Source organism: Phyllobates terribilis, unplaced genomic scaffold, assembly GCF_046119375.1.
Source record: "Phyllobates terribilis strain yellow unplaced genomic scaffold, ASM4611937v1 Scaffold_4__5_contigs__length_816908805, whole genome shotgun sequence".
NCBI classification, from domain to species: Eukaryota; Metazoa; Chordata; class Amphibia; order Anura; family Dendrobatidae; genus Phyllobates; species Phyllobates terribilis.
In genome coordinates this window covers 300,438,162-300,465,025 of record NW_027362764.1, presented here as the reverse complement: position 1 = coordinate 300,465,025, position 26,864 = coordinate 300,438,162, and the positions used below count along the sequence as shown (strand labels likewise).

Below are 26,864 nucleotides of genomic sequence, written 5' to 3'. Positions count from 1 at the left end.
GGGGTGCTTTGCTGGTGAGACTGTTGGGGATTTATTCAAAATTGAAGGCATACTTAACCAGCATGGCTACCACAGCATCTTGCAGCAGCATGCTATTCTATCTGGTTTACCTTTAGTTGGACCATCATTTATTTTTAAACAAGACAATGACCCCAAACACACCTCCAGGCTGTGTGAGGGCTATTTTACCAAGGAGGAGAGTGATGGGGTGCTACGCCAGATGACCTGGCCTCCACAGTCACCAGACCTGAACCCAATCGATATGGTTTGGAGTGAGCTGGACCGCAGAGTGAAGGCAAAAGGGCCAACAAGTGCTAAGCATCTCTGGGAACTCCTTCAAGATTCTTGGAAGACCATTTCCGGTGATTACCTCTTGAAGCTCATCAAGAGAATGCCAAGAGTGTGCAAAGCAGTCATCAAAGCAAAATGTGGCTACTTTGAAGAACCTAGAATATAAGACATATTTTCAGTTGTTTCACACTTTTTTGTTAAGTATATAATTCCACATGTGTTAATTCATAGTTTTGATGCCTTCAGTGTGAATGTGCAATTTTCATGGTCATGAAAATATAGAAAAATCTTTAAATGAGGTGTGTCCAAACTTTTGGTCTGTACTAATATATATTATATATATATATATATATATATATACACATATACATACACACACACATACATACACACATATATATATATATATATATATATATATATATATATATATATATATATATATATATATATATATATATATATATATATATATATATATATATATATATATATATATATATATATATATACATATATACATATATATATACATATATACACATACATACATACATACACACACACACACACACACACTGCTCAAAAAAGTAAAGGGAACACTCAAATAACACATCCTAGATCTGAATGAATGAAATATTCTCATTGAATACTTTGTTCTGTACAAAGTTGAATGTGCTGACAACAAAATCACACAAAAATCATCAATGGAAATCTAATTTATTAACCAATGGCGGCCGGGATTTGGAGACACCCCCAAAATTAAAGTGGAAAAACACACTACAGGCTGATCCAACTTTGATGTAATGTCCTTAAAACAAGTCAAAATGAGGCTCAGTATTGTGTGTGGCCTCCACGTGCCTGTATGACCTCCCTACAACACCTGGGCATGCTCCTGATGAGGTTGCGGATGGTCTCCTGTGGGATCTCTTCCCAGACCTGGACTAAAGCATCGGCCAACTCCTGGACAGTCTGTGGTGCAACGTGACATTGGTGGATGGAGCGAGACATGATGTCCCAGATGTGCTCAAACGGATTCAGATCTGGGGAACGGGCGGGCCAGTCCATAGCTTCAATGCCTTCATCGTGCAGGAACTGCTGACACACTCCAGCCACATGAGGTCTGGCATTGTCCTGCATTAGCAGGAAACCAGGGCCAACCGCACCAGCTTATGGTCTCACAAGGTTCTCATCTCTGTACCTAATGGCAGTCAGGCAACTTCTGGCGAGCACATGGAGGGCTCTGCGGCCCTCCAAACAAATGCCACCCCACACCATTAGTGACTCACTGCCAAACTGGTCATGCTGAAGGATGTTGCAGGCAGCAGATCGCTCTCCACGGCATCTCCAGACTCTGTCACGTGCTCAGTGGGAACCTGCTTTCATCTGTGAAGAGCACAGGGCGCCAGTGGCGACTTTGCCAATCCTGGTGTTCTGTGGCAAATGCCAAGCATCCTGCACGGTGTTGGGCTGTGAGTACAACCCCCATCTGTGGACGTTGGGCCCTCATACCACCCTCATGGAGTCGGTTTCTAACCGTTTGTGCACACACATGCACATTTGTGGCCTGCTGGAGGTAATTTTGCAGGGCTCTAGCAGTGCTCCTCCTGTTCCTCCTTGCACAAAGGCGGAGGTAGCGGTCCTGCTGCTGGGTTGTTGCCCTAATACGGCCCCTTCCACGTTTCCTGGTGTACTGGCCTGTCAGCTGGTAGCGCCTCCAGTCTCTGGACACTACTCTGACAGACACTGCAAACCTTCTTGCCACAGCTCGCATTGATGTGCCATCTTGGATGAGCTGCACTACCTGAGCAACTTCTGTGGGTTGTAGAGTCCGTCTCATGCTACCATGAGTGTGAAAGCACAACCAACATTCAAAAGTGACCAAAACATCAGCCAGAATGCATTGGTACTGAGATGTGGTCTGTGGTCCCCACCTGCAGAACCACTCCTTTATGGAGTGCGCCTTGATAATTGCCAATAATTTCCATCTATTGTCTATTCCATTTGCACAACATCATGTGAAATTGATTGTCAATCAGTGTTGCTTCCTAAGAGGACAGTTTGATTTCACAGAAGTTTGATTTACTTGGAGTTATATTCTGTTGTTTCAGTGTTCCCTTTATTTTTTTTGAGCAGTGTATATTAGAGACACATATCCATCTAGACTAACAGTCCCTCTGAGGACTAATCTATCTGCAGAGATATCAGGCAGGCAGTGTATGTAGGCAAGCAGGCAGGGTAAATAGCAGACTGCAGTGCATATAGCACAAGAGGCTCCATTCCAGTTCTGCCTTCAGCTGCTGTTCGATATTTCTAGACAAAGGCCCAGGTCTCAGGAATAATTTTTTTTTGGATCTTAATCCTCATTATTTGCTTAAAAAGCAATCCAGAGAACACCGTTTTTCTGCACCATTTGCTTGTTGGCACTGCAAAATACAGCCAGGTCCTTTCCATATTACATCGCTAAAAATCCAGCGATTTAAAACTGTTTTCTCCATCACACGGATCACATATACGTTGTCAGAAAATACTGCCATTTCTGACCTCCATTAAAAATTTGTTTCAGTGTGTCAGTGAAGCAATTGACACCAGTTTGCTGTTCAAAATAGTTACCTACAGGTCAGATATTTAAAACAGAGGTTTCTCCATCACACGGATCACATATAAGTTCGCTCCAAATTCAGTCATTTGTTGTGAGCGTGGAAGATATTGTCCTCAATTTAAAATGGGCAAGGCACGTGGCAAGGGACGGGGAACTGGACGTGATGGTGATGATGGTGCATGCAGAGGCCGAGGCCGTGGACAAGCTGAAATTGTGCCACAACAAACACCCACATCTTCTCGCTCGACCTTCCTGTCCCAATTAATAGGGGACCGCAGAACACCACTAATGAACACAGAGCAGTGTCAAAAGGTTATTGGTTGGATAGCAGATAATGCTTCCAGTCACTTAGCCACCACCACCACCACCACCACCACCACCTTGTATTTCACATGGTCAAGTCTCAGTAGCTGTGCGTCTGGACCGCATATTCCTCACCCTGAACCTCTTCCTCCCATCATGCAGAGTGCTCAGAGACAACTGATCCCACAATTGGACACTCCGAAGAGCTGTTCACTTTCCTATTTATAGATTCGGGCCTCTCGCCCGGTCCACTTGAAGCGGGGCAAGAGGAGATCGCATGTAGCGATGCCCAAATAATTGATCAGCCACGGTCACAAGAAGGCGACGGTGAGAAAGTGTCCCAAGAGGTGGACAATGATGAGACACAATTGCCAGAAAGTCAGGAGGAGGACCAGAGTTCGGAAGAGGAATACGAGGTGGTGGATAATATAGTAATTGACCGAACATGGCAGGAGGACACGCAAAGCGAGGACAGCAGCACACAGGGGGAGGGAGGCAGAGCAACCCAACAGGTAGGAAGAAGCAGTGTGATGGCAGCTGAAAGAAGGCAGGCAACCGTACCCCATAACACCAACATTAAGGAAGTTGCCAGTACAACTGTTAGGTCTTCCCGAGTCTGGTAGTTTTTTGAAGACTCTGTCGATAACTCCAAAAAGGCCATTTGCACCACCTGCCAGGCCAGCATCAGCAGGGGTGGCAAAAAGACCAGCCTGACCACCACCACCAGCATGATCAGGCACATGGCAGCAAAGCACCTGACTTTGTCGGCTGAACCCCAGAGTCCAATAACAGTGTGTGCGGGTGACACCATTGCTTCTTCCGCTGTTGGGCATGCAAGCCAATCCCCTTTCCATGGTGCATGCGAAGATGCCTCCTGCCCTGCACCTGTCGTTGCACACTCAAGTAGCAGCAACAGGAAGCACATCCACGTCCTTGTCCCAGTGCAGCGTTCAGTTGTCCATACCCCAGTCCTTGGAACGCAAGCACAAGTGCGCAGCCAACGCCCCACAGGCCACAGTACAAAATTCCCACATTTCACAACTACTTGCACACGAAATGTTGCCTTTTAAGCTCGTGGAGACGGAAGCATTCCGCAACCTGATGGCGGCGGCCGTCCCTCGGTACTCGGTCCCCAGCCGCCACTATTTCTCCCGGTGTGCCGTCCCCGCATTAAACAAGCACGTGTCCCAAAACATTATCCGTGCCCTCAACAACGCAGTTACCGGGAAAGTCCACCTAACCAAGGACACGTGGACAAGTGCTTGTGGGCAGGGACGGTACATCTCGCTGACGGCACACTGGGTTAACATAGTGGAAGCCGGGACCCAGTCGGACCATGGGATGGAACACGTCCTCCCGACGTTAAGGATTGCGTGCCCTAGGTCAATCAGGGTTGCCCCCACAGTCTACAGCTCCTGCACCTCATCCTCCTCAAACTCCTCCTCTTCAGCCTCCATCTCCGAAATGACCACATAAGTCACAAGCTGGAAGCACTGCAGCACTGCCTCGGCCAAGCAGCAACAGGCTGTGCTGAAGCTAATATGCTTAGGTGACAAACCGCACAATGCTGAAGAGTTGTGGACAGCTCTTAAAGAGCAGCCAGATCTGTGGTTCATATCGCTGAACCTACAGCCAGGCATGGTCATTTGTGACAATGGCAGGGAACCTGGTGGCGGCTCTGAGGCGAGGTGAGCTCGCACACGTACCATGCCTGGCCCATGTGCTTAACCTCGTGGTTCAGCGGTTTCTCAAATCCTACCCGGAGCTGCTGGATTTGCTTGTTAAAGTACGCCGCCTGTGCGCCCATTTTAGAAATTCACCTACATCTTCCGCCGCCCTTGCCGTGCTTCAGCAGCGTTTGCAGCTTCCGGCTCACAGACTGGTATGTCATGTCCCCACGCGTTGGAACTCTACACTGCAGATGTTGGGAAGGATTTCTGAGCAGAAAAGGGCAGTTGTTGACTACCAGCATCAACAAGGCCGTCGGTATTCAGTTCAGACTCCACACATAAGACCTTAGGAGTGGACATGCATGTCAGACATATGTACCATCCTCCAAAACTTTGAGGACTCCACCAAGATGGTGAGCGGCGATGACGCCATAATTAGCGTCACCATCCCGCTTCTCTGTCTTCTGAAACGCTCTCTGCTCACAATCAAAGAGGATGCACTGCCTGCGGAGCAAGGAACCATACAGGGTGATTACACACAGCTCAGCCTCATCTCATCCCAACATGGATTGGGTGACAATGAGGAAGAGGAGGAGGAGGAAGAACAGGAGCTAGTTTCATGTGCTATAGACGGTACTACCTGCACAACTGTCATACCGTCTATTCAGCGTGGATGGCCAGAGGACAGAGAGGAGGAGGAGAGCATGGTCAGTCATCCTCTTGGTGAGGACACGGAAGTCTTGCCTGTTAGCAGTCTGGCACGCATTGCTGAGTTTATGTTACGCTATCTTTCCGATGACCCTCGTGTTCTCAAAATTTTGGGTAACCGTCATTACTGGTTGGTGACACTTCTAGACCCATGCTACAAGTAGAACTTTATATCTCTTATTTCTGAGGCGGACAGGTCTACAAAAATGGGGCTGTACCAGAAGGCTCTTGTTGCGGAACTATTAAAAAAATTTGCATCTGAAAACGCTGGCGGCAGAGGTCACAGTTCGTTGGACAACCAAGGAGTACAGGCGAGAGAGACACAAATGCAATCCAGGAGAGGCAGGGGAACACTGTCAAAGTTCTGGGACAGTTTTCTCAGACCCTCCCATCGCACAGGCCCTGAGGTGCGGATACTCTCACAAGGAGTGCAAAGTTTGGGAAGATGCTGAGAGAGTACCTTGCCGACCATACCAACGTCCTCCGTGATTCCTCTGTGCCTTTTAATTATTGGGTATCCAAGCTGGATACGTGGAATGAACTGGATCTCTACGCCTTGGAGGTCCTGGGCTGCCCTGCCGCTAGCTTTTTATCAGAGCGGGTTTTTAGTGCCGCTGGTAGAATTATAACTGATAAGCGCATCTGCCTGTCAACTGAAAATGCTGACAGGCTGACTCTGAACGTTTTCTGAATGAAAATGAACAAGGACTGGATTGGGCCAGACTTCTCAACACCACCGAATGATAGCAGCGTAACATAAACTCAAATCCAGCGTCTTTTTTTTGGGAGGTGTATTCCCATGCACCTCTTCACACCCACACATGGGTATACGCTTCCTGATTTTGGCTATTTGCTCTAATCCTCCTCCTTCTCCTCATCCTCATTCTCCACCACCATATCACCAGGGTGACCGTGGTCTGTGATTCAACACCCACATCATTTTTTTAAAGGGTGTTTATGATGCCTGTAAAAAAAAAAAATTATACAGTATGTTCATGTATACACCCCAGGGGTTTGTCAGCCCATACACTTAGTGCATGGGCATTCCAAGTATAGGAGACCCGCTCCTTTCTAATGGGAACATTTTTTTTATGAGGCCCTACTCCACGTCTCTTCCAAGGGTTATTGGAGTGCCTCCCAATTTTTGACAGCCCTTGCATTCACGGCATAGGCCAACACTATGGGAGACCCTCTCCTTTCTAATGAGAATTTGTCGTTACTGTGGCCCTGCTCTGTGGGTCTTTAAATTCTTAGTGGGGTTTTTCCCAAATTTTGGCAGCCCTTGCAGTCACAGCATGGGCATTACCACTATAGGAGACCTGCTCCTTTATAATGGGAACATTTTTTTTACTGAGACGCTCCTCTATGTCTCTTCAAAGGGGTATTGGGTTGCGTCCAAATTTTTGGCAGCCCTTGCAGTCACTGCATACGCAATAATAGTATAGGAGACCCACTTGTTAATAATGGGAACAACAAAGCATAGCCGGCTTATGGCTCTCTAACAATAGCGAGGGCCGACTGCTGGCCTTTTAAGAATAGTAAGGGCCATCTGATGGCCCTATAAAAATAGGCTTTATGACTTTCAGAGTCCCTCCATCATAAATAAAACAGGATGTGTCTGATGATGCGTCACACACCACATTGCCAGATAAGGTTGTAAAATGTTAAAATGACATTTCTCGGTAAATGCATTGGTCTTAAAAAAATAACGTAAAAAAAAAAAAAAAAAAACAATAGGATCTTTCTTTAGTATAAAAAACAGCGTCACCAATTTAACCTCAATGTAATCACATTGTTCAGCTCATGCACCTCCTCCTTCATCTCCAAAATGACCACATCAGTCACAAGCTGACAGCACTGCCTTGGTCAAGCGGCAACAGGCTGTGCTGAAGATAACATGCTTAATGCTTAGGTAACAAACCGCCCAGCGCTGCAGAGTTGTTGAAAGCTGTAACAGCAGCCTGATCTGTGGCTCTCACCGCTGAATATACAGGCAGGTATGGCCGTGTGTGAGAATGGGAGGAACCTGGTGACGGAGAAATGACAGCCGGAGTAGATACGGTTTCCCTCTATGCCAGTCCTTTCACCGAGCTAAAGAATATGGCTGTGGTGAAATACAACTCCCACTGAGAAGCTGTTTCAGATTGAAAAACATTGCGCCCACCAGAGGATTTGATTCTGAGGGCTCACCTTTCTCCCATGCTCAAGAGCCCCATAGCATTTGCAAAGTTAATGCTATCATGAACTCTCCTGAGGTAGAAGCCAAGGCACACCAGAGGATTCTCTGGTGGGACCGTCCAACCCTGCCGAGAAGCAGTCCTGGCTAAGAAAAGTGTGGGGGAAGGTTCCCGGACATTCTATGGCTGCTTTTTTAATGTGGATCGGACGTGCTTATGCATGTTATTTCTCAAACCGCATTGCAGATCAGGCCATTGCCCAACTCTACAGTCATGAAATTAAATGCGCAAAGAAAGATGTGTGTGTGTCAAAGCACCACCGACAAGTGAAAGTTGATGTTGGACGGCCTGCCATTGCTTCTGCAACAAGCTGCATTAAAGGACTTCCTGGGAGAAATGACACCCAGAGTAGATTCGGTTTCCCTCTATGCCAGTCCTTTCACCGAGCTAAATACAACTCAGCAAAAAAAGCTGTGGACCGGCTCGGTACCGTCCCTGGCCAGATTCACCTGTCCACGTGTTTGTGGTTAGGCGGTCTTTCCCAGTAAGTGCACTGGGGAGGGCACGGGTAATGTTGTGGGACCCGTGCTTGTGGAAGGCGGAGAAGATACCGAGAGAAATAGTGGCGGCTGGGGACCGAGTATGGACACCCAGCCGCCGCCAGCATGAGGTTATGAAAAGCTTCCGCCTCCACGAGCCTAAAAGGACACATTTCAAATGAAAGCAGCTTTAGCCTCCACGAGCCTAAAAGGCCACATTGCAAGTGAAAGCAGCTTTAGAGGACTTCCTGGGAGAAATGACAGCTGGGTAGATATGGTTTCCCAAGTCCTTTCACCAAAGTAGAGAATATGGCTGTGGTGAAATACAACACAGCAAAAAAAGCTGTGGACTGGCTCTGTACCATCCCTGGCCACATTCACCTGTCCACGTGTTTGCGGTTAGGGGGTCCTTCCCAGTAAGTGCACTGGGGAGGGCACGGGTAATGTTGTGGGACCCGTGCTTGTGGAAGGCGGAGACGATACAGGGAAAAATAGTGGCGGCTGGGAACAGAGTATGGATATCTGGTCGCCACTGCCATAAGATTGTCTCCATGAGCCTAAAAGGCCACATTTCATGTGCAAGCAGCTGTCAAAAATTTGGCAGTATAGTATTGCAGCTTGTGGGAGGGTGGGTGGCTGGCTGCATACTTGCGCTTACATTCCAAGGAATGGGGTAGGGACAACTGAATGCTGCACTGGGCACTGGGCCAAGGACGTGGACAGTGATTGTTGCAAGTCTGCAGCGACAGGTGCATGGCTGGAGGCATCTTCGCATGCGCCAAGGGTGACTTATGATGGGCACACTTTTAGGCAGTGACCTGGGAGTCAGAAATGCTTCCAGAGGTCTTCCCCATGCTGTTCCCATGTCTTTTCAGCACTGTATGCATGTGTCTGATGATGTGTCACACACCACATGGCCAGATAAGGTTGTAAAATGTTAAAATGACATTTCCCAGTGAATGCATTTGTCTTGGTTGAAAGCAATGCAAAAGTGCAAAAACGCATCAAAAACGTTACGTGTGAACATAGCCCAAGGTGTGAAGGTGTATTTTTGTTTTTGATTATTTATTTTGCCTTATATACAAGTCATTACCCTGGAAAGGATGTTCCTTAACATATTTCCCAGGAAAATCCATTTTGGTTTCGTTTTTGTATGTTTTATTGTGAGTCCGTAAAAGTGGCGTAATACCTTTGACAACGTTGTTGACAGCAGTGACTTGGGAGTCAGAAATGGTTCCAGGGGTCTTCCCCATGCTGTTCCCATGTCATTTGAGCACTGTTACCATCGATTTGGGCAATTTTTAGGCCCTCTGCAGACAGTCGGGGGGAGCCGCCTGAAAAATGCTCGAGTTTCCCATAGACTTACTCAAGCACCCGAGTATTCCAATTTGCTCGACCCGAGCAACGAGCACCCGAGCATTTTAGTGTTCGCTCATCACTAATTGTAATACTACATACGATATCACCCAACGGGTTGAATGAATCTCTCAACTTCTCCTCCTTCTGTAGATGATGGTGATTCACTCCTCCCTCACACAGTATCATCTTTTAGTTAGCTAGCCTTAGAGTGACCCCTCCATATTTAATTTCTTTTAAATTGGGTTTTATGCATGTCTGTTGTGTATTTTATTAATTCATTCTCACTTTTTGCTCACACTTTTCTTTAGTTTTCCATGCCTTAAATGATGCCCTCCTTCGGCCTATGAAACTACCACTGATGTGGTACTAAATTAACTATTCAGTATCATCCTGGCAAAAATGATTTAAATGCAAATGCTTCAGTTCATTGGATGTTATCACCATGTTGCGCATATGCAATCTTGTTCTGTTGTACCCTGCTTTTTTCCACTACCCAAGTTTTCCACCATTGTATTCTTGTATTAGCTTTCCCTTCCAACATAGTGTATTAGTTGCGCTGCGGTGAGCATGCGCGCTTCGCCTCCCGTGATCGCTCGACGACGCCCGGCATCTCTATCTCTGCTGCGCGTGATCGGGAGCTATGGAAACCTTCCCAAACTCCTGCGCATGTACGCCTGGGACTTGGTGGCTGGGGTGGCCGAGTGACGCAGCCAGCGTGGTGCGCGTGCGCCAGACAGGCAGCGCTAATAGGCAGCTCAAGGATACCATGTGGCCGGTTACTATGGGTACAAAAAGGTCCTGTTAGGCCTCACACACAACCTCCCCTTGGAAAGGAAGCTTATAACCATGTGAAACACGCCCTATTTTTCTGCCAGCCTGGGCTCTCAGCCATACCTGCGTAAGATATGCCATACTTATATAGATATGTAGCACCGGCATTCGGTGCAACACATAACATATATTCTAATTGATGACAATTATGGACACATTCCTCATCCCTTGCTATTCTTAAACATCTCTCAGTATATGTCACTTAATGGCTACTCCTGAGGACTACATGTTCCTAGTTATTTTGTGTAGTCATTTTGCTTATGAAGTATTACTAACCCAAGGGAAGTTATCCTAAGATTGTTTAATTATATATTGCCCACACATTACACATGTTGACAAATTACAATTCAGTTCACCGTTCTTCATTGTCATCATTAATAGATCCAGTCAATCACATATAGCCAGGCATATGCACGTAAGCTATAAAGGGTTTTACTACCCAATGAGAACGATTTGATCTACAGGCCAAACAAATGCTGATTAGTAACTCAATACCTCGGCATGATATTCCCTGGTCACTCACAGGTTGCTTGCAGACTGAACAAGGCTTTGACTTCCTAAAATACTTCTGCTTAAAAGTGTGAGAGCTTGCAGCAATGTCTTCTGGCTGCAAAACAAGACACAAACACAACACAATAGTTAATGTAAGCTTCTGAACATAAAATAATCATCTTAAAAGAAAACATACAAAATATGGACGATATGTAGAGATGCGCTGTAGTAAAAAACTTGGACAAAACAATGGTAAATAATTAGTACAAAAAATTAAACTGAGGCGATGGCTTTTTAGATGCCCCAACTTATAAATCATCCCGTGCAATAAACAGTATGGAGCAATGATTTACAGTTTCGGAGATGCAGGTATTTTTTGACTATTCTAATAAGCAGCTACCCAGAGGAAAACTTAAATATTTACGGCAAAACAAACGTGCCAACTAGACACCCCAAAATATTTAGGGTTTTTGTAAGGATAGATTTATTGTGTTACTTTTAAATCCTCTGGGTACTTTCATAATGTGTTGCAGCACCCATTCGGTGGATTTGACGGGGCTTAAGTCAGAACCCCCTACAAAACAGGATTCGTAGTAGTAGTAGACTGCGTCTGAGTCCGCATCCAGCAGGCGTATATGCCCGAAAATTATGCACGGCAGAGCACACATTCACTCTGCCGACACCATTATAGTCTATGGCCCTGTTGGCGCATACGTCCGAATCTTGTTTTGTGAGGGGTTCAGATGTAAGCCCCGATTGGGCCACCAAACGAGTGCCGAATTGCAATGTGAAAGCACCCTTACACATAAAATAATTACACATGATACACAGATATACAATGGTGGAAAAACAGGTCGTGGCAATAAGAGGTAAAGGCATCAATAATATTGAAGATTATAACAAGTAAGAAAACAATCAAAATACACATTTCATATGTGTAGATTTCCAACAAATACATATCAGTTTACTTTTCATGACCTTCTTTCTCTGCAGATACGATCTAAAAACCATGTCATTGAATTTACCCTCAGTCTGGTCTCTCACTAGAATGAAGAGATTGTATTGTGAGAGCACAGTGTGGACTTTACTCCCGGTACATTACAACCCCTGAGAGCAAAAACACAATGTGATCACTCGATTCAACAGAATTCCTCCCCTTACACGTCAAGCATGCAATCTGGTTACCCTCTGCATAGGACTAGGATAAGAAGATATGTTTTACAACTGTGTGAGGCTACAACACGTCACTAACAATGGAGACGCTTCACAAAGGTACACAATCCTGCCAGTACAAGCAGCCGCCCGAAAGACCAGGGTACAACTTACAAAGCTAAGGAAAAGGAGCCAGCTCACACCTCATCCTCTGCGCTAACACAGCAGCTGGAATTCTATTCAGGTGGGAGAGGCCACAATGCTGTAATTAGGACTTGCAGCAGCACAGACCCGCTTTTCTATTTTTTTCTTGGTAGACACAGTGAAGTGCCCTACTCTGACCCTTACTTATATGAAGCCCAAAAGAAAAGTTCAATTAAGTGACAACTGAAAGGGTTCTTTATGATGAGCTAGGCCCCCTGGTTAGAAAACCTCTCGGAGTTTGGACTACACATGAATTTCAATACTGCCGTGGCAAGAAGTGTCACTACAATAGACCGAGATATTCCACAGCTTCAAGGAAAAAGTAATAAATTACATTTCCCTTTAGTTTTTCAATATTTAAAATTGCAACATAAAAATAGCAATGTCGAGAACTAGTAACCAAAAGCTTCCTTAATCAGAAATCTAGATGTTACAAATGTTATTTTTGTAAACTACCTAAAAAAATGAACCAGGTCAGCACAAAATGTAAGTATTTTACAGATATATGATTGCACGCCATGAATTCAGTGTGATTACATGGTTTCACACTGCTGTAGTACAGACCCGAAAATGTGGCCATAAAACCCTAAAGTTGTCAGGTTAAGATATCAGCCATTTCTTCATGATTCTGACCTAAATTCAAATGACATTGACAATGAACATTTTTATTTATTTAATATTTATAGTTGGCTGAATCTGACGACTATGATGTGACTTACCAACCATTTAATATGCAGAGCGATGTCTCGACTTTGCACTAATGGCAGATGTTGGGGGAAAGGGAGATTGGACTATTGCATTTAAAAGTAGCATTTTAGTTTCGGGCAGCATATCAGATGGGGAAGACAAAGAAGGCAGAAGAAATAAAGAAACCGCTAAAACAGGTAAACCAAGGCATATGCAAAAGCCTCAACATTACTCTTCAATATGAAGCATATAGGCAAAAAATGATACTGTTTAAAAGGGAATCTGTCAGCATGACTTCACCCCATACGCACAACTCTATCTATATGTATACACACGCATGTAGCTCTTCCGAACACAAATCCAGCAATACCTTTACATGACTAGTCTGTTCCTCCTTTACTGAGAAATCAGCATTTGAATCAATCTGAAAAAGATATGGTAGATCTGAAGCCTCTGTCACCCCAGCTCTATTCCTTGCCCAGAGCAGCCTCCTTCTGCCTGAAGTCACACAGCATAAAAGCTGTCAGTCAAGCAGGAGAAGGCAGCGCTGGACAGGGAATAGAGCTGGAGTGACAGAGGCTTCAGATTTACAGTTTCATTAGAATCTCAATTCAAAGACTGATTTCTCAGTAACAGAGGAACTGACTGGCCATGTAAAGGTATTGCTGGACTTGCCTGAGATAGCTAAATGCACATATAAATAGTTTGGGGTGTGAATTCCTGCTGAACGCTTCGCTTTAAGATGCCTGATTCTATTATAATTAAAAGAGATAAGATGTTGCCAGACACTTCTACCCTTACCTGTTTAGAGCGACTGTAGGCTCGGCCTTGCTTAGAGTGCATGTATTTAGGACATCAGAAGGAATAGTGTTTGGCCAACAACTAGCTGAAGTTTCTTTAGGCTGGAAACACATATGCAGTTAATGCAGTTTTTCAAGACAAAGCTAAAAGTGCATCTAGCAGGAAGAAAAAGCAGCCTTTTATTTGTGTCTCACCATTCCTGTTGAATCTACTTGTGGATTTGGCTCAAAAACTGCACATAAAATTCTAACCTTAATGGGGTTGTCCCATGAATAAACTACATTTTAAATCAATAGATACTGAAATAAAAACAAGTTCCACAATTGGATATGTTAAAAAATTTCCTTTACTGAGAATCTTTATTAGGCCAGGGTCACACAAGCGTAGATTCTCTCATACAAGAGAATTGGATTGAGTATGTAAAGGACACTGGGATCAAACTCTGACCAGAATTTGAGCCGAATGTCTGTTTAGTGTGATCAGATTCTCACAGAATCTTAGCACATGTGAGGAGAAGATGGAGGTCATTTTGGTGCATGTAAATTTCATGTGTGGCACACAAATTACACAGGCAGTATGTAAAATAGTAGGCAGGTCACTGAAAGCACAGTGACCTGTCAAAAGGCAAAAATATGAATACATAAGCAGAGCACCAGTTAAAGTCCCTCCCCAAAGGCCACCCTGAAGCATGAGCATATCATTATGTCAGAAATGAATATAAAAGATTATACAGAACTACAGGACAGATTTCATCAACAAAGGTATCATTTTACTCAGTGTAACGGCGCCCACCTGACAGTGTATGTGGTTTACTAAGCACAATCCGCTGACAGGTGAGTTTTAATGTGCCCCTGCTATGAGCTATGTAATGGCTGTGTCTGACCGTGCAGGAATATGGTCTGATTAGTGATGAGTGAGTATGTTCGGTTAACCCTTTCGCCGAGTATACACGGCCGAGCACCGAGTATTTATAGAATGCTCGGGCTTTAAGTTTTCGTCGCTCCGTGAAAATGATTTGCAACTGTTTGACAGATTTAATAAATGTGAGGAATGCTGGAAAAACAGGCATTCCTCACATGTATTAACTCTGTCAAACAGTTGCAAATCATGTTCACGGAGCGACGAAAACTTAAAGCCCGAGCATTCTATAAATACTCGGTGCTCGGCCGTGTATACTCGGTGAAAGGGTTAACCGAACATACTCGCTCATCACTAGGTCTGATCATACCACATCTCCTGGGCAGGGGAGGACGCCAAAGAGTATACAGACATTACAGCATGAGATTGCAGCTGATTCTTTCTTTGAAGTAAAACATTGTATAAAAACAGGCAGTGAAATGTTTTATCTCACAAAAAGATTCAGCTGTGATCCCCTGCTGTGATGTCTGTATACTCTTTCGCTTCCTTCCCTGCCCAGGAGCTGTGGTATGATCAGACCATGTACCTGTACGGTCAGACAGACATTACACAGTACACAGCAGGGGCACATTTATAAGATTATCTCAGCACAGGAACATTTTATTTAAATACATTAAATTGTGGAACTTACAGTATTATTATGTATTGATTAAAATGTACTTTGTTCATGGGAAAATCACTATAAGGTGTACAGTTTGAGTCTGACAAGATTTTCCCATATTTCAAGGTAGCATCATAAGTCCAGTCTGCACTATTTCCTCTCCACTTCAAATAATACCAGAACCTCAACAAATCCCATTTGCATGTAACTATTTCAAAATATATCTGGTATAGAATAGCGGGTTCTATAAAATTAATCTAGCGTAAAACAGAGCCTCACCCTTGTATTCTCAAGTATGTAAAGTTATCCACTATCAATCGGATAGGGGATAACTTACTGATCACTAGGAGTTTGGACTGCTGAGCTCCCCACCGATTCCTTACAACCTGTGAATGGAGTGGTGGTCAATCATGCGCACAGCCATTCCATTCATTCTCACATAAGAATAATGCGCATGATCGACCACCACTCCATTCACATGGGGAACTTCAGAGCCCCAGTTCTCTGGAGTGATGGGGGTCCCGGGAATCAGATCCCCATCAGAAGTTATCCCCTATCCGATAAGGAAGTGGACCACTGCCAATCTTAGGAATACCACTAAATGTACAACATTTGAAATCTTCACGAAAAAAATGAATCATGAACAACGTAGAAAAAATATTCTTAAAATTGTTAGTGTAAAAAATTAAATCACTTCTTTAAAATCAACTACACTTTGTTTCACATTTATTTAGCACTTCATTTGGGCCTGACACGAAAGAATAGGTGACTCGCTGGCTGACATTTTGGGTCAATTATGTTCCCTGCATAACAATCAGAACATTAATATGGCTGGAAGAACCATAGGGTAATGAAATATTTTTCACAAGGTTTTTTGTTTTTTAACATCTTAGCATATTCACAGTAAGTGCACATGTGCTGCCTCCTAAAGCTGGAAGAACGGTAAAGTGTTACTATTATTCCAGCAAACTATGAGGCTGTGTTCCCAAGTTCAGGCTATAGCAGAGCTTTAGAAGCAGCATATTTTCGCTGCGTCCGATCACGCAGGTAAATCCGCGTGTGTTCATTGAACAATGGGGAAATTTCTGTGGTTGATCATAGCGTCTCCGCTGCAGATAATTGACATACTGCGTCTCGTAAGCCTGCGCCGCCGGTGAGTTTACACAGTGTCAAATAGAAGCACAGTGGGTATGGGATTTCTATAAATCCATCCACACTGCTTCCAATGTAGAAGGCAGCCTTTTGGATGCAGCGCAGGTGAGCGGCGTCCAAAACGCTGCTATTACGGATCGTGGGCACGCAGTCTCAATTCTTGTGTATAGGGACGGTACTACATTAATTTGGTATTAAATAATCTGGATGGACTGGACAAATTAAAGCCAGCAATACACAACCTAAATCTCAATTTTTCCACTTTGACCAGGAGCCTATTTAGTCTTTGTGCGGAGAGTAGAGATAGTAAACCTTTTTGGTACCCAGTGCCTGGTAGGAGAACTAGAAATTTAAACAAAGCACACAAGTAATTGTTTCCAGTAGGTGTCATACAGAATGGAGACAGAGCAGCTGTTGTGGGAAGATTTGACAAGGGGTTCCACAGGTACTATGGGGGCTGGCAATGGACAGACACCAGGAATAGTCTGATGAAGGACAGGTTAGTTTTTGTCAAATGCATTTTTCCCTTTTTAGTTTTCAGTGACACCAGAGAGACAGAAAACCGAGAACTTCAATTAGTTTCACAGATGTTCAGAAGAGGTTCATGAAGCTCTATAAAAATGTTACAAAAGCTAGTAAAAATATGTATTTTATTCTCATTTTCCGTTTTATGGGTACATTTTTCGGATCGTTTTAGTGAATTGATACTTAATATGAAATATTTTACTACCTTAATATGTTTTTCACATTTAATTCTAAATTGAAAGCTTTCCAAGATGTGTATACAAAATTCCATTACAAAATTCTGCTTCTCTCATCTACAATTTTTGTTAGTTTTTGTAGAGGACATAAGTCGGCACTTTGGTCTCTACTTCCATACATTTTGTAGATAGCCTTTGTGTTACAGATTCTAAGCTGCGCAATAATCCTATAAAAAATATAAAAACTAGACAACAAACAGCTAGTTCATATACCAAACTTCACCGGGTACAGCTTTGGTCAGACATTCTTTCTACAATACTTTACACATTATTTTCAGAGAATAACGTTCTTGTTGCTGAGTACTGAATGCCACACAGACATTACAGCAGGCCAGATGCCTAAACAATATCCCAGATAATGTGTGTAATATTACGTGTCTTTACTGCCCCATGTATTTTTTCGGTATGAAAGACACAAAAAATGGCTGAAAAGCCTGAATGATGATGGACCTGCCCACTAGAGCAGATTTATTTTTTTCATAGCTGGACCAGGGGTGGACGTACCACCTTTTTAGCCATGTCAGAAGCATTGGGGCGCCTTGTGGAAAAGGGTCCAGTCAGGAATTTGATCAATGTTTAAGGAAATACGAGTTTCTTACATCAAGCTTAGTAAAAATGAAACCCAAAACACAATGCCAGAATTGAGGGTATGTTTCACCATTTCACCCCACTTGGAATATATTCTTGTTCTTTAGGCCATTAGATCGTAAAATGAATGGTGTCATACAAAATTACAACTTGTTCCACAAAACAATAAGCCCTCACAGAGCTATGTTGATGAAAAATAAAAATAATGGCTCTTTAAAGAAAGCGAGGAATAAACTAAAGAGCAAACACAAAAACTGTACCAATCAGGTATTAGTTAAAGGGTCAGACAATGATATACAGGATGTGCAAAACAGATATTTAGTGAATTATAGTAAGTGATGTCAGATCATTGCTGCTGGTCCCCCACAATCCTTAGAAATACGAACATTAGCGCCAGTTGTGAACTGTGAATCCAAAGTTAGCCCTCCTTGCATTCTCCAGAGCTAAATTTTAGTCCTCTGCTCAGAGGGTGTGAGGGAAGAGGCTACAGGGGCTTCTGTCTATTTTGGGGGGAAATTGGTGGAGGCACATAGGTTTGACCACCACTTATCATAAATAATAAAGACAGAAAAAAGGGTGACCGGGGTGATGCCATTTTCCCACAAAAACAAAAGTAGGTAATTAGCCTCTGCGGCCTGGTTTCTAAATGTAATACTTTATTGTAAAGGTTCAGGCTCACTGAAAATGTAATTAATCAGTTATACGGCTTACTATGCACTTGGGTCCAAATAAGTTTTGACCCCAGAGTCACAGCATCTCCAGAGACGACAGGTCATGTGGGAGGCTATCAGTATCCAGTGGAAAGTGCCTACCAAAGATGGTCCAAGGATAACTGGTGAACTGACGAGCGTATCATACATGTCCAAGGCACAAGGATGCATGCAACTAGCGGAGGCTTGCATGTTTGATCTAATCCCACAAAAGAGCTATTGTAGCACAAATTGTCAGAAACATTATTTCTTACTACTACGATAGAAAGTTGCCAGAACACAACAGTCTCAAATTTTTGGTGAGATATGTATACCTACCCCTTCTATATAAGTAATTTTGTAAAACAGAAAACAAACTGCGATACATTGTTGTGATGTATGGTGTTACGTATCAGCAGACCAATCGGTGTGTCCATGCTAATCTCGGTCCACTGACAAAAGTGCTTACAATGGACACGTGAACTTCAGAACTGGACCTTGAACCAATAGAAGCAGGTGGCCTAGTCTGATGAATGCACAGGAGTCCAGTGAGGCCAATAAAAAGAAAAGGCCAGCCAAATAAAAAAAAAAAAGGAGTGATGGTCTGAGGAATGTTCTTCTGAGAAATTGAGGGTCCTGAAATTCAAATGGATACACACCACCAACCTAAACATCTCGGCAGACCCCTTGCCTGACAGCAGTGGTTTTGCAGCATAATGTACCCTGTCACACAGCAAAGAAAAAAGTTTAAGAATGGTTTTAAAAACATGACAAAAAGTTCAAGATGTTGACCTGGCCTCCTAATTCCCCAGATCTCAATCTGACCAAGTCCTGCAGGTGTGCAGGAAAAACATGTCCAAGCCATGGAAGCCCCAGTTTAGAAATGACAGGAATTAAAAGGATCTGATACTAATGTCTTGCTACTACATACAACATCAAATGCCTTGCCCTCAAGAGCTAAACAAGACTTCTACATTATCCGGCAGTCAATAGCAACTCTATATCACCTATGGAAAGCTATATGCATTCAAAATATAATCACAGCAGAAAATAGAATAGGGGAATATAAATCCGAGCTCTGTCATAGAGAATAAGCAGAATGTTCAATGAAAAAAATGTTTGTTAGCAAAATTGCTGACTAGATGCCAAGGATACTGATTAACACAGCCAGTGACAAAAATAAGTCATGACAATACATCAAAACTATAGATATATTTTATCATCAAGTGTCAGCCTGCAATCTTTATTCCGTTATTCATTTTCAGATCTCCGAACATGCAGTGTGTAGCCGGATATAAGTGAGGTGGGATACATGTGCTGGATCTTGTGTATGGGCACAGCTTCTATCCTGCTCCGCAGTTTGTTACCATACAGTAGCAGTGTACCGGTTTCCACCAGATGATCAGAATTCAGTGCTTCTATGGGAGAACTCGCTCAATATACAGAATGCATTTACTACCATGGTGATCAGCATAGTCCGATCTAATGTAGGGACTCTATTCAGCATGTGAGTTTTGGGAAAACAGGGTCGCCTAACCCCCTTTGGCTGATGTAAATTGGCTGCCATCTGCATTGTCTGCTACAGAGAGGTGGCTACAATTGATGTGCATCCGTGAGCCATGGAAATAGCAAAGTGTGGCTACCTCTCCAGAAGGCTGATATATGTCTAAAGAACACTGGTTTAGCATGCCTTTGGCAGGTTTATGTCTGAATACTTTAATATTTAACAGAACAGAGAAGAAAAACATAATTCTTAACTTCAAGTTAACAAATATTGGGGAAACCCAGAAACCCAAAAGCCTTTAAGAAATTTCCATATTAAAATTCTAATTATTTTCTTATTTAAAATGATTGCCCTAAAGGGCAGCACGGTGGCTCAGTGGTTACAACTGTTGCTTTGCAGAGCTGGGAGCCTGGGTTCAAATCCTACCAAGGCCAACGTCTAAGAAATTGCCATGTTCTCCCTTTGTTTGTGTGGGTTTCCTCTGGGTGTTTTGGTTTCCCCCCACCCTCCAAAGTCATACTGATAGGGAATCTAGACTGTGAACCCCAATGTGAACAGTGACGAAGTCTGTAAAGCGCTGTGGAATTAATGCCACTACCTAAGTAAAATAAATAAATTACCAATTATTTAATTAAGCCTATGTCTCCAATTCAGGAAGTGTCCTATCAATCCAATATCCATCCCGCTGAACCCTCACATTGCAGCATCTGCCCCGTTCATCTCTCTAGCCATCTTGCCCGGGCAGCACTTTGGCTCGCTTGGTGCATGCTCAGACATAGGCCTTCTGTAGCGGAGATGTGCTCATCTTATGGCGCATGGTGGGCCACATTCTGTAAGATTTTACTGCACTCCACTTCATTATAGCCCACAGAATATGAAGCCAAGCATGTGCAGTGAAAAGAAAGGCACAGCCTGTCCTATTTGCAATGTAGGGCTAGGAAGTAAAGGAAGCCCATTATGACACGGAATTGCCACCATTTGTATTAGAATGTATTGTACATTTGGTCCCTGCACTACCTGCATATAAGCAATTTAATATAAACCACTCGAGTATGGTGTCAAGAGTTGTTTCTTAAAAATATCTAAAACGTTCAATGAAGAAAAGACTTCAAAGAATTCAGTCTTTACAGGAATGAATGAATAACCGTTCTGCAACCATTGAGTTATGTGTGGGCCACGGTAGAGTTTCAAATTTATAAAAAGGAAAACAAACAGAGGTAGATGTAAATCTGCCTTCATTTTAACAAGCTAAAACAAGCCGGCTTCCAGATGGAAAGGATCAAAGTGTCTGAGTCACTTCAAAAAATTAATCCCCTGAAGGAATGCTTCCCTCGTCTATTTTATACGTGGTTTTTCTCATTAAAAGAGAAAGGGACAAAGATGGTTTAATTCCTAATCTTCAATAAAACAGTAAAACAATTTGGTCCTTCAACAAACAAAGTTCACTGCACCATACATATCTTGACAGCTCCACAGAAACACTGCACAATAGCTGTGTCATGTAATAGCATATGTAAAAAGAAAATAAATATATTCATATCTATGTGTACCTAAACCCAACACCCTGTGTTAACAGGAAACGGTCAGCATAATATACTTCTATTTAAAAGGGGTTTTCTGGTTTCGGAAAACCCCTGTCCCCCAGCGGCAGAAAAAAAGGCGTCTTACTCACCCTTTCCCGGTCCAGAGCTGAGTCTCCCCACTGAGGCGCCCACTGTAGGTTATTGTATGCAGCACTGCGTCACGTCTTTAGCACTGCAGCCAATTAGCGCATGTGCCCACGATCCGGAACTGGTGGGGCCCCGACGCTGCAGAACAGCCGTGCGGCTTCCGCCCACATTATGCAAAAGAGCGGCACAATTTTTTTTTTCACATGCAGTCTTTCCTCATTGATGTTAGTCTATGGGGAAAGTCCACATGCGGACCCGCAAGAGAAATGAACATGCTGCGGGTCTGAAAAACGTGCCACATGTCAGTTTCCGCAGATGATCCCGAGGTGCACACAGACGCATAGTGGACATGGAGTTTCTACAAATCCCATCCATTATGCTGTAACATCTGGACGTGTCAAACCCGCAGCAGCTCCGGATCATGAGCACATAGCCTTAGTGAGCTCAGCAGCTCATGCAGTCAGCTCGGGCAGAGCTGCTGAGCTCAGTTATTGGCAGCACTGCTGTCGATGTGATAGCAGTCATGGAGGGAATATTATACACAGGGAGCAGCGACAGAGACTCAGTGCTGGACCCAGGGATGGTGAGTAAAGGGCAGTTTGTTCTAACTCAGAACACCCTTTTAAGAACTGAAAATTATTGGGTCAGGCCTGTTGAGCTATTAGCCACAAAGGCACAAGAAATAACACCATTTGGCTAATAGGACAGTGAACATTAAATATGTTGCCCTTAAACAGATAATATGCAGTATTCAAATGTTTCCTTCTTTCCAAGAAACAGACAGGAATCTGGTTGTTCATTATTATTTATAGCAGCTTACCACCCTGCACCTGAAAAGTACTATACATTTGTCATGTAGGTTACTTGGATGCAACAGCGCAGACAAAGAGGAGACAGTGGTACTTAACCAACACTATTTATTTAACACAAAAAGGTAAACCTATTTATAAGTACAGTGGGGAAAATAAGTATTTGATACACTGCTAATTTTGCAAGTTTTCCCACCTACAAAGAATGGAGGTCTGTAATTTTTATCATAGGTACACTTCACATGTGAGAGACAAAATCCTAAAACAATCCAGAAAAATCACATTGTATTTGGATTGGATTTTTATATAATTAATTTGCATTTTATTGCATGAAATAAATATCTGATACAATAGAAAAACAGAACTTAATTTTTGTTCCAGAAACCTTTGTTTGCAATTACAGAGGTCAGACGTTTCCTGTAGTTCTTGACCGTTTGCACACACTACAGCAGGGATTTTGGCACACTCCTCTCCAGATCTTTCAGATTTTGGGGCTGTTGGGCAACATTGAGTTTCAGCTCCCTCCAAAGATTTTCTATTGCGTTCAGGTCTGGAGACTGGCTAGGCCACTCCAGGACCTTGAAATGCTTCTTACGTAGCCACTCCTTAGTTGCCCTGGCTGTGTGTTTCCGTTCATTGTCATGCTGGAAGACCCAGCCATGACCCATCTTCAATGCTCTTACTGAGGGAAGGGTTGTTAGTTAAACTCTAGTGATAAATGACCCCAACCATCCTCCCTTCAGTATGGTGCAGTTATCCTATCCCCTTTGCTGAAAAAGCACCCCCAAAGTATGATATTTTCCCAACCATGCTTCACAGTTGGGACAGTGTTCTTGGAGTTGTATTTATCCTTCTTCCTCCAAACACAGCGAGTGGAGTTGATACCAAAAAGTTCTATTTTGGTCTCATTTGACCACAGGACCTTCTCCCATGTCTCCCCTGGATCATCCAGATGGTCATTTGTGAACTTCAAATGGGCCTGGGCATGTGCTGGCGTGAGCAGGAGGACCTTGTGTGCCCTGCAGGATTTTAATCCATGATAGCGTACTGTGCTACTAAACGGTAATGTTTGAGACTGTGGTCCCAGCTCTCTTCAGGTCATTGACCAGGTCCTCCTGTGTAGTTCTGGGTCAATTTCAGACCTTTCTTAGAATCATTCCTACCCCACGAGGCGAGATCTTGCATGGAGCCCCAGACCGAGGAAGATTGACAGTCATCTTGTGTTTCTTTCATTTTCTAATAATTGTACCAACAGTTATTGCCTTCTCACCAAGTTGCTTGCCTATTGTCCTGTGGTCTATCCCAGACTTGTGCAGGTCTACAATTTTGTCCCTGGTGTCCTTAGACAGCTCTTTGATCTTGGCCATGGTGGAGAGGTTGGAGTGTGATTGATTGAGTATATGGACAGGTGTCTTTTATACAGGTAACTAGTTCAAACAAGTGCATTTAATACAGGTAATGAGTGCAGAGTAGGAGAGCATCTTAAAAATAAACTAACAGGTCTGTGACAGCCAAAATTCTTGCTGGTTAGTAAGTGATGAAGTACGTATTCCATGCAATAAAATGCAATTTAATTATTTAGAAATTATATAATGTGATTTTCTGTTTTTTATTTTTAGATTCTGTCTCTCACAGGTGAAGTGCACCTACGATAAAAATTACAGACCTCTCCATTCTTTGTAGGTGGGAAAACTTGCAAAATAGTCAGTGCATCAAATACTTATTTTCCCCACTGTATATATATTGTAGCAATGCTACTCACTTGGGAGCGATCTGAGGGATCACAGGAACCTTTTCTATTTGAAGTCCGGCAGGTTAATTTCAGTTCTCATAAACCACATCACAGGAAACTCAAATACAGCCCTTGTCTGGCATAAAATAAAACATAAAGCAATAAGTCAATACAATAGTGCTGGTTAGCCCACCTGGCTTGAAGTCCAGATTCTTAGTCCTTTAGGAAAAGCACTCAATCCAGGAGATCTATACACCCCCATATACACAGACGACTCTCAATTTACTAAGTGAACCACACCCAGGGATGGAGATATGGTGAGCAGCCGTCTCCCCAACTAATCAGCTGCTCACAATCAATCTGTCATGGCTGAATAACACCTTTTAGTCCTTTATGTACTAGAGGATTACTTCAAGTCCCGGCTCTATGTTCCACATGGAAAAGGAAATCCTACAGGGATAGAAACCAACGGGTAACACAGGAATTTTTTCCCTTTTCCTCCCTCATTCACCTGAGTGGGGCATAGTCTGACACATTTAAATTTATGCACTAAGGGCTCATACCCATGTGTGTGAAAAAAAAAGTTCCGATACCTGGACCGAAAAATCGGACGAGTGTCATGCAAGTGTCATGAGATTTTCATGAGAGGACAATGCGATTTTTCACACTTAGCATCTGTATGACATCCGATTTTTTTATCGGATTGCACTCTTCCGTTTTTCTCTCAAATGAGTATGAGCCCTAAGAGATAGTACGAAGGTCAGTCAATAAGTAATGCCTCCTATTTTTTTCTCCTTAAATAAGGTAGTTATGTTAAATATTCGAATTTGGCACAATTCCTCAAACCTTCTTCTCCAATCCACAGCAATTGCAACTTCCTGCACCAACAGGTGGCAGGACTGTATCCGTTTGCAAAATGGCTGACATCGATGTTCGTATTAGACAACGTTCTGTGATTGAATTCTTGCATGCAGAAGGTGAAACGCCCATTCGAATTCATGAGAGACTGAAAAATGTGTACGGTGATGCAACAGTGGATGTCAGTACTGTTAGACGATGGGTTCGTTGCTGTAACACAGCTGAAGGGCCATCACCGTTGGCTGACAAAATGCAGAGTGGCAGGCCAGTAACCGCAGTGACTCCAAGCAACATTCAGCGAGTCGATGACATCATTCGTGGTGACCGCCGGGTGACTGCAGATGAATTGTGTGGCATTATCTGCCTCAGTAAAGGCAGTGTGATGAAAATTATTGGACAACTGGGATACAGAAAAGTTTGTGCATGGTGGGTCTCAAGAATGCTTTTTACCATGCTGGAATACATGCCCTTGTTAAACGGTGGACCAAGACTGTGGAAATGGATGGAGATTATATAGAAAAGTGACAAATTAATCGTTAATGTTGTGGTTTTCAACCTATGTAATTGCATTTGAATTTCTTGCCAATTAAAAGGAGAAAAAAATAGGAGGCATTACTTATTGACTGACCCTCGTATAATAATGGCCAAGCATTCCGTTTGTACAATGGAATATTTTTTCTCACCTGCGGCATGTTTTCTACTCCGGTAAAGAACAGGATGCTCTTCCCCGTGTATCTCCTGAGAAAGGACTGCTCCTAATCAGACTTTTGAGATATCCAATTGGAGTACAAATTCCTTCTTAAAGTCGAGGGCAACAAGGACCAGCTGTTTACACAGCACTTGAAAGGCCGTCTCCGCCTCCGACGTCCATTTGGCCCTTAAAGCGCACCTGTCAGCGGAATTGTGCTCAGTAAACTACATACACTGTCAGGTGGGCGACATTACACTGATTAAAATGATACCTTGGGTGATGAAATCCGTTCTTTGGTTCTTTGGTAATCTTTACTTTCAGTTTGGAGATAATGATAAGCTCGTGCTTCTGGGCGGCCTGTATGGTGAGTTCTATCTGATGCTCTGCTTACTTATTCAGCTATATGCTCAGCTCACTGTGCCCTCACTGACCTGCCTTCTATTTTACCTAGCCCGCACTACTAGATGTGTTATGTAAAATAGGAGGCAGGTCACTGAACAATCAGTGACCTGTCATAAGAGCATACAGATGAATATGTAAGCTGAGCACCAGATAGAGCCCCCCCCCCCCCCCACAGTCCTATCCCGAAGCCCGAGCATATCATTATCTCCAAACTGAAAGTAAAGATTACACAAGAACCACAGGACGGATTTCATCAACCAAGGTAACATTTTAATCAGTGTAATATCGGCCACCTGACAGTGTATGTAGTTTACTGGGCACAATCCTGCTGAAAGGGAAGGAGGTCGGTCAGGGGTGCAGCCACCATGGCAAAATTTGGAATGAACCTCCTGTAGTGCCCCACAATTCCTAGAAAGGCCCTAACTTATTTTTTTGAGAGTGGTTTTGGCCAGTTCTGGATTGTGTCTATTTTATTGATCTGGGGTTTGATTTCGCCTCTACCTACTGCATATCCAAGGTATTTGGCCTCATCTTTCCACATGGCACATTTTTTTGGATTTTTTAGAGCACCCCGCCTTCCTGAGAGCATCAAACACCGCCTGGACCTTTCGCAGATGACTTCCCCAATCTGGGCTAGAGATTACGATATCGTCCAGGTATGCCGCAATGTAAT

The 26,864-nt window shown here is 43.4% G+C and overlaps 1 protein-coding gene across 4 annotated transcripts in view; it reads right to left on the bottom strand.

Moving 5' to 3' along the window:
* The window catches only part of TNS3 (tensin 3), a 403,696-nt gene that overhangs the window by 191,782 nt on the left and 185,050 nt on the right, over window positions 1-26,864 (bottom strand). For 3 of the 4 annotated variants that reach the window (XM_073678347.1, XM_073678348.1, XM_073678350.1), the window contains exon 2: window positions 10,976-11,087. In XM_073678347.1, coding sequence (XP_073534448.1) covers window positions 10,976-11,087 — 112 coding nt within the window. Of the gene's footprint in view, window positions 1-10,975; window positions 11,088-13,816; window positions 13,918-26,864 lie in introns of all 4 variants that reach the window. The other variant, XM_073678349.1, reaches the window with a different exon arrangement.